Source organism: Mytilus trossulus, chromosome 10 (genome assembly GCF_036588685.1).
Source record: "Mytilus trossulus isolate FHL-02 chromosome 10, PNRI_Mtr1.1.1.hap1, whole genome shotgun sequence".
In the NCBI taxonomy this organism is placed as follows: Eukaryota; Metazoa; Mollusca; class Bivalvia; order Mytilida; family Mytilidae; genus Mytilus; species Mytilus trossulus.
The window spans coordinates 53,186,767-53,207,085 of NC_086382.1; the positions used below are offsets into that span (position 1 = coordinate 53,186,767).

A 20,319-nucleotide genomic window follows, 5' to 3' on the forward strand; every position below is an offset into this window, starting at 1 on the left:
TAAGTCCGTTTACTTTGTTTTCTCGATTGGATTGGTTCATTATTTTTCATTTCGTAGGCTTTAGTTTAAACATATTTGTTTTAATGGATTTGGGAACAAATTTTTCAACTTATGTTAATCCCTTTCCACTTTTCGGGTGCGAGTGCTGCCGTGTAGCGGCATTAGTCTAATCTTTTTCTAAATCTACAAGGGTGTCTTTAACGTGCAAGATATATGACTCTCTCTTAACACGGGTCAGCCATTTATCTTCCCCTCCCGACGGACTATCATCGTTGCCTCAAGACCATACTCGCAAATGGTGTCAAGGGTCATTTCGTAGGCTTTTACAGTCGATTATACGGTAAAGGTTTTTCTCATTGTTGACGGCCGTACAGTTGCATATATTAGCTTACACCCATTTCAGTTGACATTTGATGAAAGGTTGTCTGACTGGCAATCATACAACATTTCTTTAATTTTGCAATATATGCAGACCTTGAATTAAAAACGAAATCAAACCTCCATGAAAATAACATTTTTACTTCAATCAACGAAAAGTGGTTTGACTATTGGATGTAATACTAATTTTATTAAACTTCTTAAAATAAAATTAATTGAATGACGTATTATTTCATACAATACGGAGCCAACACGGTCAACGAAAGTAACAATAATAACAAAGCAAAAGCAAGATGAAGATTTTCCGTCTGTGCATTTTAATTTTGTCCTCCATGGCGAGACACCCGTATTATGACGAAAGCCACTGAAAAATATTAAAACTAGGTTACAAATAATTAAACAGAGCAAACAGGCTCAAAACAAATATTTCATAATCGTTATAATGCTATTACTTCCAAAAAACTTGCTAAATAAAATATAAAGTCCCCTTTTTCCTTTTAATATAATTTCAATTATTTTGAATGAGTGTTGTATCAAAAATGATAGTCCAAAAAGAAAAAAAAAAGAATAATTGGAGTAAGGTCTAGTGCATGAATTGTAATTCACCATGCTCTTTTAACAGAGAGACGTGTGTTTGAAAGTGACATTTATTTGTTTTTGTAGTCAAATCATGTTCTCATTTTCATGGAACACCGATCATTCCTTTTCCAATATTATCATATAAATGTAGGTTTTTTTTATTAACTGAATAAAATTTTGTATTTTATATAACATTCGACATGTCAGTTTGATGTTTAACTTCGTTTTTTACTAAGCCTTCAAGCTTTGATTATTCTAGTGCAACAGATGAGTTTTTTTTAATCTGGGCTTGTGCATCACTGGTTTATGGACCATCATCTCAGATTTTTGTAAGGTACATTTTATATCGCACTCCAACTCTGATAAATACTAATTACATACCCGAACATCTCATTAGAAGAAATGACAACTATCCTGTAGTATATTATTTTCAATTAACGTACTATTTATGACAATGGAAAGTATTGAGTGATCTTAAGATGTTCTCTTTTTTGTGGGTACCACTTGATGCCAATCTATACCATTGTATCTCGATGTCATTTTAAATAGGCAAGTTGATGAATTAAACACAAATATTGAATGCATTTTTGGACACCATTAATCGCGGTACAATTGTATACACATTATGAATACATTTGTATTCAGGAAAGTGTAGTTATTTTTCCTTTTTTGCTTTCTGAACAAGGACCGAGTTCTTCGACCCATATTATTATTTTCTAAAGTGAATTTTTTATGTATAGGTAATTTGAATTATATGAAAAGTTTTGTTTTGTGAAATAGTCCCATTTAACCAAAAATCAACAATAATTATCAAAACTCGCTTAATGAATTGAGAGCTCATATAATCTTCTTCTACAAAATAACAATCGTTTTCTTTCTGATTTTTTTTAATTGATTTGTTTAGATCTTTTTTTGTCATTTCACTGAATGCATTTGACAGTTTAATCTATGGGTATATAATAAAGTTTATAATGTTTTACTTTTGTAATTTTTGGAACTGATGAAATGCATAGTTTTAGAAACGATTGCCTTAAATGCCATTCGGTATGCATGAACATCATTATATCCACACGAAACATAATTTTTTTCTGATATTTAATAGCCTTAGAGTTTAGTTCTAATACAGACATATCAAACAAATCGCAGTAAAAATGTATTTCAACAATAAGGAATATGGCTTTTAATTATAATAAAAATTGTCCATCAACCATCTACTCTGCACTGAGGGTTATATGGAGTAAACCATATGACGATCTGATAACATTTGTTTGAAATGACCTTAATGTCAGAAATATATTTTTTTTTCACAGACACAAACGGTAACCAAAAAGTTTGATCTGATGAATGGCGATGAATATTTAGGCCCATTTAATGATAGTTTTACAGAAACGATTGTGTTTGACGGTTGAGTGTGAGGGCATACTTCATCCTTCAATATTGACAATATTTATGTAATTCTTTAAAAATCACCTTAAAAAATGAATATGTATGTTAATAGCAGTTTTAGGAATTTTCATTTCACGAAGTATATTTTTCCTTATCCTGAAAACTGAGTTGTAGTCGGAGACCCCGTTAAAATAGAACAAAAGAATCGAAGCTCTTTGTTAGAGAAGGCGATAAATGCTTACTGTAATGTTTACTATGGTGACAAAAAATTTTAAAAGTTAATAGAAACAAACAAAACTACAAATTTCTTCTCAATTACGAAGTGTTTTATTTTAAAAACACCATTTGCAGAAGTTTTCAATTTATCTAGTACATAGTTAAGCAGAACAATTAGATATCAAGTCGACGACATGGGTATCTTTCAAGTTGGATGTAGAAAATGAATAACTTCCGATTTTTTTTTAAAATTACCACGGAAGGAAAACATATCAATTTATTAGTTCAGCAATTTTCATGTCTGCCCTTCCATTGTGTGACTCAAGAAAAAATTCCAAAAAATGGGTAACAATTGTATCGAAAAGAGAAAATCGAGTGCACCTTTTAATGTTAGGGCGTGTTTGAGTTGAATATTATGTCTTAATATCGAACAATGCAAGAATATTTCATACATCGTCTCGCTTCAGATTCTATCGTTTTTATATATCAAAGCAACAGGTTGACTTTATAACATAAAAAATCACAGTACTAAAAGATGAAATATATGGGTCAAGTGAAATACCTATCTAATGAATCACAAAAACAGAGTAGGTGTGTTCGAATAGCTATTTTTTTTACTAAAAGTGCTTGACGACAGTCTTTCAAGTTGGATATTGAAAATGCATATCTTCGAAAAATTATATTTTTTTGTATGTGAAAACTAGGGTTAATTGTCTTCAACCACTAAAAAAATCAAGTCTGCCCCTCCACGAAATATTTAATTATAATTTTTTTAAATGTTTATGAATTTTCGAAAATTCCACCTGACAACCGATCAGACAATAGTTTTGAGTTGAATCAATGCAGACAAGATCATTAACTGATGCTCATTAGCTAGTTGAAACAATTGTCTTTTAAAATACAACTGACATATAAGGATCGTAATGGTGCAATGTGGATAAATTTATCAGTTTTCAAGAGCAAAATTGGCAGCGCGTCATCCCTACAATGGCTTCCATTTCTACGATTGTGAAAATAAATTGGCGTCATGGGGAGATAATTTTGACGAAGTAGAATCCTGACTGGTAGCACCTTTTTAGAATCTACATATTTTGACACTCAAGCATCGTTATGTTATTAAAATTGAAAACATTAAGAACAAACTAAATGAATTTAGCACATTATATATGAAACATAATAGAATATGTCCAAGTTTTGAAACTGGAATTGATTTAAAATATTTTTTTTTTTTATATACCGGAAACACCATATTGATGAACAAAGGTTATACTATCAAATTATGAAAAACGTACCTGCTATTGCAATACATCCTGATGTCACCCATTTCAAAACTGGTATATCTTTCAATACGAACCATATCGTGATAACAACAACAACAGCAGCAATTAGACACAATAACAAAAGACCTCCATTGGTTTTTATTGCTTCGGACGATTCTTTAAATATATGGGAAAAAAAGAAGTATGCCATTTTTTCATTTTTTTTCTAATTTAGACTGGAATTATACAAAAACAACATGTGATATTATACATATATATATTTCCGTGCCTGCTTTCGTGAAATATAATTTTCGAGGGTGAACAAAGCTTCATATCTCCTGAATCCAAGGAAAATGAATATTTTATTCCACTGTCTATGCTTTGTGCCTATGCTTTGTTTACTTGAAAATAAAGTATTAGTTTGCATACATATTTTTCTTATCAGCTTGATTTTATAACTTAACACGACATACACATTGATAAATTGTACGGATCAAAAGTTAATTATGAGTTCTTTTGTTTTGACGTCTAAAATAAATTTAGACACGATAATGATTATGTTATCACTATTTCAAAATTAAGTTCAAAACGTTATGTACATTAACCGCGCGTAACGTCGCACGATGTAGTCCCGACATTTGAGAGGGGAATATGATGCTGAGAGGGGAATATGATACTCAGAGGGAAGTATAAAGATTTGTTCAATGACACGTGGGATAGTCTCAACCAATCAAATCTTAATTGATCTATCAATATGTATAAACAGTGAAATAAAATGTCTTGATAATAATACCTCTATATCTGTAACAAATTATGACATTGCAAGTTTTAGTTGAGAAATGCATATTAATAAAAACAAAATTGAAATTTGTACGTTTGATTCATCTATCTAGTCTATAAGGATTTATAAATAGATTGAATGTTGAAAAATATTGAAAGTGGTAGGTCATACTTTGCATATTCAAGACCAAAGGGTTTTTTGCAAATGACCTTGTAGGCAAAATGATCATATTCACAACTGGGTTTTGTTATTTCTTATTTGTCCGTTACCAAATATATTTTTGTAGAGGTGGTGTATTATTCGTTCGTGAAAATACTGTGGATATATCATTATTCATGGGACACCAGTTTTCGTGTATTTGATTGTTACAGATGTAACATGAATATAAATGCTCAACAAATGATACATGTCCTATTGGTTTGTTGGAATAATGTTGCCAAACCAAATACCACACACAAAATACAAGTTTTGCTCAATCCACGAAATTTGGAGCTCTAATGGAAATGAATGAATCCACAGTAGAAAACAGGTTTTTCCTCAAAATTAATTGTAATAGTTTTAGAAATATTTAACATCTGTACTTATATGGACAATAGTTTATTAAGTTTATCAAAAATCATTTTTCAGTTCATCGTATTAAATCATCATTAGTTTTATTTAAGGAATGACTGTAATATTTTTTCTGTCTATGAAGAAATAACATAAAAAATGTGGACACATTGAATATTTTAAAGTGTGCGCCACATTTTTTATGTTATTTCGAATAGACAGAAAAAATATTACATTCATTTCTTATAATTTAATTCTAAATTCCATTTTAAACCGGAGTAAACCATAAAAAAATCACGTTGATGACGTCACGGTCACATGACAAAATTATGTATATGAGCTGATTAACATAACAACGTCATCCAATCAGAAGACGCGTTACATCCAAAATTAAATTATTTTGTTATACTTGCAAATGTGATAAATGATCGTGGTAAAATGTAAATGCTTTCAATCAAAACATGCATGAATGACTATCATTTTATCCATACAAAATAAAGCGTTGATTTTTTTAAATAAAATTTACAAGTGAGAAGTACAAATGTAGCCTTTACTAAAAGAATTACTTTCATTATAATATAACAAAAAATGTGATATAATTTTAAATTATACAACTCTCAATCAGGGACAAATCAAAATAACGTAGATGTGAGTAACTATAGATCAACTAAATTTCTTCATCAACGATCAAAACCCATATTACATAGCATTATATAGATGGTCTGACAATGACAAATATAAAACAAGAAAACTAACGGCATGATTTATGTCCTGACATGTAGTAATGTAGTCTTGAAACCTAATATCACCAGTTGTTTTATTTATATTTTTAATGTAGATCTTTAGCTTTTAATAGTTTGACCCAATGGCATCCAATTCATTGCGTTACGTATGATATAATTTTGGTTTCCTTTAGAATAAACACTTTTGTTAACAATCAAGAATCATTATGTGAGTATAAATTGAAAAAGTTAAGGACAATTCAAATAGCACCAATTGTATTTATAAAGTATGATGAAAAGTTTTCTATATTGAATAAAGTATGCCTCAGAATTCTATACAGGATTAATCACAAAATTTCGGAACTTGAATTGATTAACATGTCATTCTGACAGTTGAAGAAGTAGGACCATGAAAACCTTAATTTGGTCTTACAAACAGACTTTGTAATATCATGTTACAACCTATTATTGCGATCCTAAATATGCAAACGTATATATAGACAAGACCCTTTTTTTCTAACACTAATGATATCTTCGAAAGTGAGATATTTAAAAAAAAAAAACGATTGTAGCCATATTGTCTGATTTTTTGCCATTGTAAGGTTCGTTATCTTCTGAAAACCATTGGTCTACATTTCGACCGTTACAAACTTGTTATACAAAGATGAATATGGACCAGATACACGAATAATCGTGGTATTCCTTGCAAGTGGGTAAAGTCGTTTAAACCAAAAACTAAATGTAGAAAAACACATACGATTGCTTTATCAGATTTCACAGTTAGGACAACATATTGACATCATAATTGTAATAAAGTACTGTATTTCTTTAACGTAGTGTTGTCATTTTAGCGATGTTTTTAACATTGTCTTTTAAGCGGGAGGTGTGGCTAGCAATACAACCAGTTTCAACATAAAATAGTTCATTTCTATGTATTTTGACATTTGCTTTTGTTACATTTCAGGGTACCTGAGGTTCCTCTGTTTTTTTTCTTATAGTTGATGTGTTTCCGCCGTTTTAGTTTGTTACCCGGATTTGTTTTCTCTCCATCGATTTATGACCTTTGAATAGCAGTATACTACTATTGTCCTTTTTTGATTATTTTGTACATATTTGGTCATCAGATGTTTACTATCACAAGGGTCAATATTGATACTTCGTGACCATTTCGCTTTGAATGGTGACTAAGTTTATCCCTTGTGGTGAAGTAATCATATTGAAGTAAAAATATTCAAAGAATGCGAATGTTTAACTATTTCATTTAATAATATTACCTGCTGCTGGTTTACTTCCATTGACCTCTGATTTACTTGAATTGGTTAACCATTTATATGCTTTGGCCACCCATGAAGAAATTTCCTTAAATGCATCGGCCACCCGTGAGGGAATTGCCTTCAATATATTAGCCACCCATTCAAATGCATCGGCCACCCATGAGAGAACTGTTGGAATTGGTATTAAATTGAGGCGTATCAATATCGTGATGGCACCAATTATAGCTCCAAGCAAACACACAGCTCCAAGTGGTCCCATTGATACAATTGCTTGAAATAATGCTTTAAATAAATAAAAATAAATATATGAATAGATAAGAGAGTAATTTAAATGCACTCTCTGCATCACTTTCATATTTTTTGTTTTCCTAACTTTTCTTTAATAAGATACTCCATGAGATAGAATTGGTAGAATTGAAAACTATAAAGAAAAAGCGTCATAATAAATCTGATTATGATTTTAAATATACATCAGTGTAACAGATGCTGACCTACGCTTGTTTTCATATTGAAACAAGTACACGAAAAAAAATCACAAAATATGATACAATCGTGAACTATGTATACTCATATTAACATTTATACATTGATTAAATACTAAAAAGTATGACGCATTGCTTAGTAGTAGCTATAACTGAAGTTTGCCTTACATAGAATTTAAATGAATATTATAGATTTAAGTCAAAATTCAAAAGCTGTCTGAAAATGATCCATATTCGTACCCGTCGTATGTAAGAAGCCTGTAATTTCGTGGGCGTCTGTTGTTATTGTATAACATATTTTTTATGTTTTAATGTTTTGAACATAAATAAGGTAGTTATTTTCATTGTTTTAGTTGTTTTATTTTTGTCCTGTCGTATCCTTTATGATTATAAATTGCTAAGCTGCATTGGTTTTTTCTCATTGATCATGTTGATTAAGCATGTATGAAGATCTAAAGTTGCTTACTTCTACGCCAGTTGGTCCCTAGTTGCAATCATATTACGATTTCTGTTGTTTTATTTACAAGAGAAATTTGGTATATCTGTTCAAAGTATATAGCATAATTCCCACAACACAACACGATGTGTTTGTAAGAAGAATTTTCAATGAAACAAGGTTCGATTTAGTATAAATCAGAACAATTTGTAATGATATTTTAGTGTGTAGTCGTACATGTGTGCTGTCAAGCATGTTTTACAACTAATTGAGATTTAGAAGACACAATTCAAAACTTTTTGAAAGTCATGTTCATGTTTTGATTCAATGGCCAAAAAATCGAAAAATGAAAAAAGTCAGTATGCTTATTAATTTGTTTTCACAGGGTAAAATCGACCAATTAAAAAAAAGTCTCCTACGTTAGAGCATATAGGATTTTTTTTTCTCTGGAATAAATTACCATGGCTGTTTTTGTCAACACATTCGGAACCAGAACCATAAAATCTCTTTTATATTTTTGTGTTATTCGAGCGTCACTGATGAGTCTTTAGTAATCGTAATCGAAACGGGCGTCTAGCGTTTACAATTTTAAGTATTGTACGTATGATACATTCATCAATTAATTTCATGCCTATGATACTCATTTCTTGATTTACCTTTATCGACATACTGAAATTCATATATTTAAAAACCAAAGATGTAAACATACGTAAAACGAGTATGAGTGATATGCCAAAGAAGTCAAACGCGTCTCAAGTCCATTTACCTGAGTGAGTGAGTTAGAATCATAGTTTTCTGTGTCATTTCTGATTTTTTGAAATGTAAGCCATGATGTTGTTTCAGAAGTAATCTTTACTAAATTGAAGGTACACTCGGCTATTTTTCCACAAACAGTTGTATTGACAGGAACATAGTGCTAGTGATGCCAAAATAAATTTTGGAAAGGCTTTTTTTAATTTACATTACATTTCTTGATACCTCATGGAGTATATTTGTCATTTCAATTGTTGCCACATTTTGAATAAAAGTATTTAATGATAAAATTAAGTATATTCTTAACTTTCAGGTTTTGGTAATTTTACCTGCTGCTGCTACACATCCAATGATTGACCATCTGAGATATGGTGGTAAACCGTTTAAGAAATAAGACTGCAGACCAATAACACCACCAGCACCCACAAGCCATGCAACTGCCATTGCTCCCATGTTTAAAACTGCTATTAACAATGCTTTAAATACATAGATATGAATTGCAGTTAACTACGTATACGTTAAAAATGTATTTGTAACGGAAGTATTATAATAGCTGTGCATCACTTCCATATTGCATCTCTTCATAGTTAATTTTCAATAAAAAACAATTTATGTCATATTAATATAATATGTTTCTTAAACAACGTGTAGTGATACATCTTAGTATAATCTTTCTACATCTGTAACGCATGCGATGGTTTAAGTTTTTAACAAAATGAAATCTTGCACAATCAACCCATCTATAAGCATTTGAATATTGATTACATCTTCTAAAGTAGGACACACAGCTTAGTATATCCACCAGGGAAGGCATATACAAAATGCAATTACACTTTGAATTTCGGTAAATGCTCGAGGTTAGAAACAATGTTCGTTAGAATATGACCAATTTCGAGAAATATAAACCTACAAATTATACTCTTGTTCGCGTAAGTATGTTGGTTGCAAAAACTTTATTTGTACAATTGTACATTATATGATGAATTTTAGTCAAAACACAATTAGTTTTATTTACCTGTGTACGTTATTTTATTTGCTGGCATTTTGTGGCCAAGAATATGGTTGTCTTTCTGATACTGTTCTACATCTAACCCCTTACTTTTATTAATTTTGTATTAACATTGTGTCATAGATCAAATTAATTCGTTCAGTGTATGTTCACTTTTTTTTGCCCCATTTTGGGGCATTGTATTTTTGTGTTTGTGCGTCCGTCCGTTCGTGCGTTCGTCCGTCCGTTTGTCCGTCCGTTCGTGCGTTTGTCCGTCCGTTTGTCCGCCCGTTCGTACGTCTATCTCGCTTCAGATTAACTATTTTGATAATTGTTTTTAGTCAAAGTAGTTTTTGATGAAGTTGAAGTCCAATCAACTTGAAACTTATAACACATGTTACCTTTGATATGATCTTTCCCATTTTAAATACCAAATTAGATTTTTGACCCCAATTTAACGGTCCACTGACCATAGAAAATGATAGTGCGAATGGGGAATCCGTGTATTATGGACACTTTCGTGTTGTTTATATGTCTTTTGAATACGTTAAGCAATTTCAATTGATATTTAATAGTGTTTGTATTGTGTTGTGATGTTACACTATTGTTGTAAGTAAAGATTAAGGTTGGCGCCTATTTTAACGTTTAAACCCGTTGCATTTATTTTGCACCTATCCAAAGTCAGGAACATGAGGTTCAATGGTAGTTGTATTTATATGTGGTTCTTTATTGTTTTTTTTCTGTTTGAATAGTTTTACAATTGACTTTTGGATCCATTCGGTGTGAGACAAAACTTCGTACTGAAGGTCGTACTTTGACTTATAGTAGTTTACATTTAAAAATTGAGACTAAGAGGGAGAGTTATCTCATGGGCACTCATACCACATCTTCTTATATCTATATAAGATTCGAAATAAGTTTCATTGATGCTTTAGATATATTTACTGATAAATATACAAAGAGCTGTTGCTACAATTTTTATTTTTCGCAACATGCTACAATGGCCTCAGTTTGTGATCTGTCTGAATAGCAATAAAAAACGACTCAATACTGTGTTGTTACTAAATAAAATCCATAAATTCACCTTCGTAAAAAATGTATAAGTATGGCTTCATATAAATAATATAGATATGGCTTTATTTACTTATAAAATACATAGAACTGTTGCCATCGACAAATAATATTCACAATGTCAGGTTGATGTTATTAATTCATTTTATAATCTCTCTAAATAAATTCAAGATTTAGACATAATAATAAACTTAACAAAAGTAATTATGCGCCAATAAATTAATTTCTGCAAATAGAATTCCCTAAAAGTAAATGGAGGAGCACAGATAGGATTTTGTCATGTTTGCATTCATGTTAGGTAATATAGTTATCAAAGGTAATGTATTATCAAAAGATTACATTATGCTTTCATAATGAATAAACACATCACAATGATTCTCAAAACATTTAACAATTTGTTATTTATTGTACGTTAAATTCTCAGAAAAAGAAGGCAGATTAAAGTGAAACTCATTTCGTAAGAAAATTACATTCTATAAATTATCCTAATATTACAATAATTAAATGCAATATTATTGCGTGCATACATGTATATATATGTTTTTTCCTTTAATTATCTTATACTAGTTGTACATTTTTTATATACAGCCACTGGTATTTACATAAGTATTTGCCAGGGCTAATTGAAATAGTCATTGTGGTTTACATGAGCAAAATAAATCTGGTTTACCGTATTTATAAGTTAATGTAACACATATACAATACTACTTGTCATGTCGACATTATTTTGTAAAAGTTTCTTCTAATTATATATTACTATCTTCATTCACAACTATTGACTGTTTGAATTAGAATCGTATAAACATATTACACAAATATGATACTCTTCAACTTCATACTCTATTTGGCCTTTTTTAAAAACATTTTTTGATTCGAGCGTCACTGATGAGTCTTTTATAGACAAAACGCGCGTCTGGCGTAAATATAAAGTTTTAATCCTGTTATCTATGATGAGTTTATTTACATTACCCATGTAATGATGTCCATATTTAGTAAAGTATGTTTGTCAGTAGTAGCTTTATAGGACAAGGTACTAATATTCGGTATACATGCTAGTAGACTATCAGTCCCTGAAGTATCAACTGCACAGTATACATAATATCTTTCTTAAAAGAGGGACCAAAGATACCAGAGGGACAGTCAAACTCATAAATCGAAAATAAACTGACAACACCATGGTTAAAAACGAAAAAGACAAACAGACAAACAATAGTACACATGAATTGTACGTTTAAAAATTTAGAAATTATAAAGAAACGAAAGTTTCAAACTCCTGAGACATAATTAGCCTTACATGATTTTGATCATTTTGTTTACTCTGCAACTGTTTGATTCTTATCAATCCTTGACATTCAAATATCTGGCTTTGAGCGCTCCTGATGAAGGTTAATCTAGAACAGCGCTTCCATATGAAACTTATGAACTGTTTATTTCATTCTTTTCAACTCTGTTTACCTCATGTCGTCACTTCACATTCGAAACTATTTCTAGATATGCTAATAGTTTAGTTTTTTGGTAAATAAACTCATCATAGATACCAGGATTAAAATGTTAAATTAAAGCAAGACGCGCGTTTCGTATACAAAAGACTCATCAGTAATCAAAAAATGTTTAAAAGGCCAAATACACTACGAAGTTGAAGAGCATTGAAGACCAGAAATTCCTAAAAGTTTTACCAATTACAGCTAAGGTAATCTATTCCTGAGGTAGAAAAGCCTTAGTATTTCAATAATTCAAAGTTTTGTGAACAGTTAATTTATTATTATGAACATATCAATGATAAATCAAGTCAACACATAATTTACCTGCTACCACTATACATCCAACGGCAATCCATATGATATCTTGGTTTTCTGTGAAGACGTACAATTTCAGAATAACAACAAGAACAGCAGCAACAAGACACACAATAACAAGTGTTTGAATGGTATGAACAAGTTGTATTAATGCTGTAAATAAAAAAAAAAACAATGAAGTTATTATTATTAAAACAATTGTACATTGCTCCATTTTGATATTTTCAAATTTATACATCATATCATACAGCATTTTATAAACTTGATGAAAAAGGCAAACAGTCGTTATATAGAAAGTTTACACAATAACTAGTTTTAGATCTGTGTCACTGGATCACGAATGTTAGTTATAATTGACATTTAGAACAATTCAGCATTCTATGCACATTCGTAAGTTGGTTTCATGCTTGCGAAATAAATACAAAACACATTATTTCAAAACTGTCTCTTAAGTTAACTTATAAAAATATGAATTTAAATTGGTTGCAACATTTCAAATGTGCACATTTTCTTAGTTCTGAATGGTGTGCAAAAGTCCGTAAATCAATATAAGCATTTGTTGTTTGATAAGTTTTTAGAATCTGATGGACTTAGGTGCAATGTTGACAAAACTAAAATGCTTTGACAGATAACAATCTTGTTTTGGAAATTTTGTTGGGGTTCAAACTATTCGGTTATTGATTTGTTCTGGCTAAAGTAGATAAGTGCAATTTTACAGCGGAGATAGAGTTTATTATACAATGGTGAAAAGGTTTTAAACTTAAGATACGAGGGTTTATCTTTTTTTTTAGGAGAAAATTGATAAATCACAATTGGCATGATATCCGGGTAAAATTATTCACGTTGCATTTTCAGTTTAAAGTCTGACAGTTGTATATTTTTTATTACTTATCTTATTGTAGATATTAATGATACACTATTCTCATATGGAGAATGTTATCAAAAGTATACTAACAATACCATTGTAAAGAGTGTTGTTGTATTATAGACGAAATTCCAAATAGATGAATAATTAGGATAGAAGGTAAGATAAATTTGACAATATTGAAAAAAAATGGTAAATAAAATGAAAGATCCTGTAAATATTTCATTAAATTATTTTTCGAAGAAAATAAAGTATAACGTTCATATTCCCTTAGTAAATTGGAAATATATTTGAATATACACATTGAAGAATGGAATACTGTTTACCTCATGACTTTTATGGAAACCAGAACTTCGTTTTTAAAATGATCCAGTTTTAAGATGTTTCATAGAATTCTTTCATGTAAATCACATTGTTCAGATAGTAAAAAATAAATCAGAAGTAGCAATTATGAAAATCAGCGTTTAATTAACTGAATCAATTATTATATCATAAATAAATATAACAGTAGTATACCGATGTTAAAAAGTCATAAATTGATTGAGAGAAAAACAAATCCGGGTTTCAAACTAAACCTGAGGGAAACACAAATAACAAGTATTCTTATAACTTCAAGCACTACAAAAGTTTAAAAGTCTGAAAAGACCAGGTTTTGTCTTGATTTGCATGAACTTTTACTTGACATTCTCCAAAAGTATGACTTAATTTTTCTTGACAAATTCTCATTTATATTAAATTTGTATGAAATTTACTCGACATATTCTCGACATTCTGAATATGGTCTTAATATTTCTTGACAAATTCTTGACATTTGAATACTGTCTTGAAATTTTCGACATATTCTCGACATTCATATTTTTTCTCAGTATGGCTTGACATATTCTGAACATTTTGAATTGTGTCTTAAATTTACTTGACAGTTCTGACTGTTACAAATCTGGACCAATATTCATGGTATAACTTTAATCTTTATTTCTCTTTATATAATATACTGTTGTTTCAAGTTACACTTCTTACAACAAAAATAAAAAGTGGGCATGTAAAATAATTAAAAATTTGGGTATCTATATATTTTTACAAATGCAAATATGGCTATGAAATCTAATGTATAAAATAATTTAAATGTGGGTGTGTTGATATAAACCAATTTAAATGTGGGTTTCTAAAAAAATTACAAATTTTGATTCCTAAATCTTATAAATTAAATTAAAACCAATCATACTGTTGACATATTTCATTCTACATTCATAATATTCAATATTGATATGGTAAATTATTACTGGACAAACATGTGGTTTATATAAATAGCAAATTGTGATGATATACAAATCATTCATTTAACAGAAGAAACATTTGTGTAATGTCATCTGATGGAAAATATATTAAGTATTACACATGGACAGGATGTTCCCAATAAATTAAGGTATTCCACATCCCAGAGTAACTGTCAAATAGAAATTACTGATTTACCTGTAATCAGCCATACAACTTATCAGTTGACCAACCATGCCACTACAATTTAAAAAGTTTGTTGATAGATGAAAATTATGAAAATCATCATTTTGATGAAAACAAATTAATTAAAATGGATTTTTTTCATCAAAATTATGAAGTTAATTATTTTAACATAAATACAAATTGAATAATTCCCCAAGATTAAAAGATTATTATTATCTACTCTAGGAATAATAATTAAAAAAAAGTATTTATAATGATTCCAAGCAATGATTTCTACAGAAATCATTGTTCTTCTGAGATGAATCTCAAACAGACATGCATAATATAGATCTAAAAAAAAAAATTCTTTTCAGGAAGGAGTTATCACAAATATCTATTTTTGATATTTTTTTTTATAAAATTCAACACTCAAATTTCAATTAAAAATGTTTTTGGGTTGTTCTAAAAAATGAATAAGGTTTTTGAATCAAGATGAGAACAAATTCTTTGACCTACACGAAAGCCCCTCCCCCTCTTTCTTTAGCCACACAAACCCAAAAGATAAATTGTGGAGTCCAAAAGAGACACATGGTCACATTTTAAAACTGACTATAGCTACAAGACACCTATTTTAGTAAAGCAAATTTGACTGGCAGTTTTTCGAATGGCAAAAATCTAAATGCTGTTTGTCAGTTACTTCGACTTATATTCCAAGTGAAAACAATTAATTAAACATTTGATAAAAATAAATCAAAATTACATGTTGGATTATTCAAAGTATTCCAAATTAGTTGTACCAAAAGGGTATCTTACTATACCAAATGTATCCTTGATTCTTCAAAGTAATGTTTAGCCATAATAAAAAGTAGTATATAACAGCAATAGAATGCCATAAACAGTGCAGAATAAGTCTGTACACATTTCAGGCGAAATTTATACTGTTGAGATAGTGTCAAGACATATTTAAGACTGTCAAGAATGTGTCGAGACATATTCAGACATTATTTAGAATGTCAAGAATGTGTCAAGACATATTCAGACATTATTAAGAATGTCAAGAATATGTCAAGACAGATCGAGACAAATTTAAGACTGTCAATAATTGGTCGAGACTAATCCAGACTCTTCTCAGATGATACAGGAAGTGTCGAGAAACTTTAAGACAATGTTCATACTGGCAAGACACTTGTCAAGAAAAATCAAGAACCTTAATAGACAAATTCATACTATGTCAAGAATTTATTTTAAATTATTCAGACAAATGAAGAATGTCGAGTAAAAATTCATGCAAATTCAGACAAAAACTGATCTTTTCAGACTTTTTGACTTTTGTAGTGAAGTATCTGTGTTAAATTTATTTTTTGAAATGTTGATCACCTGATTGAGTAAGTATGAATAGTGTAACAGTTTTTCAATCATAACAAAATCAAAATACATGTGTTTTGAATGTGTTTGATTTATACCATGTGACTTCACCTATTTAAATATCAAAGGACACCAATGGAAAGGATCATCACTTTAATTTGAAATTTTGATTATTGATTTTATATTCACTGACTTATATTTCCTGATGACTTCGGAAATGAAAGTTATTATTTTTCTATCTCTTAACTATTTTCTAGATCCTTGACAATTTTATTTTTTATTTTTCTTCGATTAACCAACTATTTCGATAACTCTTAAAGGAATATAAGCAAGCAGTTCATTCTGTATCATGGTGAGTTTCATAACAAGACAACGAGGCTCTGAATAGTTTTATAAAAAAAAACCAGAATAAAATGTTTAGCATTTAACTGTTCCTTTATTTGAAAAATAAAAATCTTGTAGGCAAACTATTAAGATAATCCTTTTTTTTAAATAAGAAAATTTTAATTTTTGAAAGTAACAATAATGAAGACCTATAGCACATAATATATAGTCCTTGAATGGTGCAAACTCCCCCAAAAATGCTGTAAATGGTGTTTCGGTAAAGTTCTAAATTTCCACTATACAAACGTTGAGCAACACTATTGTTTTAAGTTACATTTTTTTTTTGGAAATTTTGAAGCATTTTATTGACGGTAATAGAAAAGTAATGTAATAACTTTTGACAAAGATCTGAGGAGTTATTCTTTGTTCGGAAAGAGAATATTTTCACATCCTTGGCCTTCAAATGTTCTGCTTTGAGTGTTTCTGTTGAAGGTTAAAAACTAGTGTTTGTTTCAACTTACTCGTGTGGTTTTCCTTGTTTACACAGGTATCGAAGATGTTCGAGTATCTCTTCTGGGTTGTTAGATATATGAAATCGTTTTTGATGTTCCAATTCTCTTTTAAACATATTTTTTACTATACTAGAGTAATTTCGTCTTATCATATACTTATAAATATTTCCCATTCCTATGAATATCAAAGTTCAAACTTAAGCAATAAGAAACAAAAGGCATATTGATTTGTATAGATAATACATGTACTTCACTTCATATGTACAATAAATATATTGTCGATTTAAACGTTTGATGGGTATTGAATTACCGCTTTTGTGGGTTTTTTGTTTTTTGTAAAAATACTCACAAAAGTAGAAAAGAAGTACAAGCATGTCTAATGTTTTGTATACCTCAATTAATTCTTTGGGAACGCAAAAAAATGAACAAACGATAAAATGTCAGGAAACTATCAATAGAGAGATAAATTAGTGGAGGAATTTCCACTACTTTTACAGTCATATTTTCTTAGATATGAATTAACGTTCAACCTATTTCGTGTTTGCTTCATTTTCTTGTTTGTATAAATTTTCAATTTGGAAAAAAAATGTTGTTTTGTTTAACAAAAGCATATAGAGCATAACCCTCCTTTGATATTTATTGTTGGTTATGTTCAAAATCTTCGGACAATTGTGAATAAAAAATGCAATATCAAATGTCATTGTGTATTTCCAAAGGCGTTTGTTATTTTTGGCATTTATATAAAAGGCCTAAACCAATATGGAGCAACAAAACCAACTTAATGAAAACTCCAGCTTTAATTTTCAAAGTACACTCATTCTTATGATGTACTGTATCACCACTATCCAAGATAAAGTGGGAAGGTCGGGATCCCGCTTACATGATTAACCCCGCCACATTCTGTATGTATATGCCTGTCCAAAGTCAGGAGCATGTAATTCAGTGGTTTTCGTTTGTTATGTGTTACATGTTTGTTTTTCGTTCGTTCATTTTTTTGTACATGAATTAGGCCGTAAATTTTCTCGTTTGATTTGTTTTATATTTGTCTTTTCGGGGCTATTTATAGCTGACTATGTAGTTTGGGCCTTGCTCATTGTTGTAGCCCGTAAAGTGACCTTAAGTTGTTAATTTCTTTGTCATTTTGGTGTCTTCTGGAGAGTTGTCTCGTTGGCAATCATACCACATCTTCGTTTTTATATCACCACATATGAAAATATTTACGTCGAGCAGATGTACTTATATGTTTATGTATCTTTATCTATATAAGACCTCTCGATCGCTCAATAGAAACGTAAGAGTGCAGGAGTAAACTGTATGAACAATAGAAGCAGGTGGTTATGTATGTAGTTGTATATACTTCTTGTAAAAAGAAAAATAACAAAATACGGAACTTCAAGGAAAATTAAAATAGGAAATTCGTTTTACTAATAGCAAAACCAAAAAGGCTCAAACACATCAAACGAATGGAAAACATGTTATATTCCTGACATTTGATACAGGTATTTCCGTGTGTACAAATGGTGGATTACACCGGGTTTCAAAGCTACCTAAACAATTGCATTGTATGACAGTCATATGAAACTCCATCATATTGACAACAATGTGTGAATTGAACAAACATATTTAAAAGGTAAACATATCAGAAATAGAGGTACAGAAGCCAGTATTGTGTTATAGTCTCAATCAAATAAAAAATAACAAAATGTCAACAAAGAGGAACAAAAGGGCATATAGACAAAGGAAATAAGAAAAACATGAGAGCCACAATAATTTGCTATATTATTTCTAGCCCTAATAATGATAATCAAAGGAGGAAAATGGGTCTCATTATTTCCATTCTGCTAAACAATTACCCTTCAAGTCAATAGGAATACATCAAGAATTGAGTCATGTCAGCAATTTTGTTAGGTATTTAATTGAATAACAAACAGATCGTGTTCTTTTCAAAAATAATTTAAATATAACACAGATTCCTAGAAAATTAAGTTTATTGAAATTTCAAATTTCGAACAAAAGAAACAGTTAAAGGTAATATATTTTTGCAATAAAAATTACATATAAGAGATTATTCAAATATTTTCAAACCTAAATCCAGGTCACATTATAGTATAACCTCTTCCTCTCCAGTCGTCATTTACGAAGCGCAATGTAGCTTTTTTTTTATCTTTCTTGTTTAGATGTAGACTTGAAAATTAAATAATTTTCAATAATATTTAGCTTTAATGCGAATTTTTAAATAAGATAAAACACACACTGAGGTATATTAGTTCTTGGAGATGAATTAAGTTTAACATTGCTTTCTCTCTTTAACAACATAACAATCGTTGATTATCTATTAAAAAGGGACATTGAAACCTTATCTTAAATTGATATGAAGGAACATGACCAACATTAAGTAGGAATATTACATTAAGGAATGACGGCACATAAAAGAAACATTTTGATCATTTAGGTACAAAAGAAATATTTTACAAAAAGTGTAGAGTGTAACCTACTGCAATTGTCATTACACATGATATAGTTTTTTTTTAACATTCTGACAAATAAACAGTAAGTAGCTCTTCGAAACATATTGGGCAAAACATTATGTAGGACTCGTACCCATTATTATACACGGAATTGAAACTCGTGTCGATAATGCAGACACAAATCGTCTATAAACTCTATTTACCCCCTGTCGTTAATTAGTTTTTAAAATAGTTGAAATATTTGAAGCAAGGTATTGATAAAGGCAGCCGATATATTTAAAATTTTAATTATTTTACCTGCTGCTGCTACAAATCCCAACGCCACCCATTTCAGATATGATTGATTCTTAAAATAAAACCTGTCCAGGATAAATACGACAACAGCAGAAATTAGACATCCAACTACTAGTGTCTCCATGGTTTAAACTGATTTTAAAAAGGTTTAAAATGAACGTCTTTAAATAACTGTGATTTACTTCCTTATTGCGTGTTCTCAGAATCGAACAAAGAAAAAAAACAAAACATTGAGTAACCTTAATTGTATTTCAATATAAACCAAAGTGTAAATTAGGTCTTTATAATAACGAATATATGGGATGTATAAATACGCAGTCAGGTGTAATTATTGAACAGTAACGAAAAAAAATCACAGAATAAAATCAAGTTATACCGGTGTTA

The 20,319-nt window shown here is 29.9% G+C and overlaps 1 protein-coding gene across 1 annotated transcript; it reads right to left on the bottom strand.

Annotated features, from left to right (window-relative positions):
• Positions 1–503: 503 nt before the first annotated feature.
• Positions 504–20,073, bottom strand: LOC134686338 (uncharacterized). Its single transcript, XM_063546010.1, has 6 exons — positions 19,939–20,073; positions 12,680–12,823; positions 9,145–9,291; positions 7,145–7,426; positions 3,852–3,995; positions 504–742 (listed from the first exon to the last, which is right to left on the bottom strand). Exons 1-6 carry the CDS (start codon positions 20,057–20,059, stop codon positions 696–698), a joined length of 885 nt encoding a protein of 294 aa, XP_063402080.1. The 5' UTR covers positions 20,060–20,073; the 3' UTR covers positions 504–695.
• Between the last annotated feature and the right edge of the window lie 246 nt (positions 20,074–20,319).

Coding starts and splice junctions, on each gene's coding strand:
- LOC134686338 (XM_063546010.1), bottom strand. CDS start 20,059: ATGGAGACACTAGTAGTTGGATGTCTAATTTCTGCTGTTGTCGTATTT. Junction 9,292..12,679: donor TGGATGTATAGTGGTAGCAG/GTAAATTATGTG, acceptor ATGTATTTAAAG/CATTGTTAATAGCAGTTTTA. Junction 743..3,851: donor AGGATGTATTGCAATAGCAG/GTACGTTTTTCA, acceptor AATATTTTTCAG/TGGCTTTCGTCATAATACGG.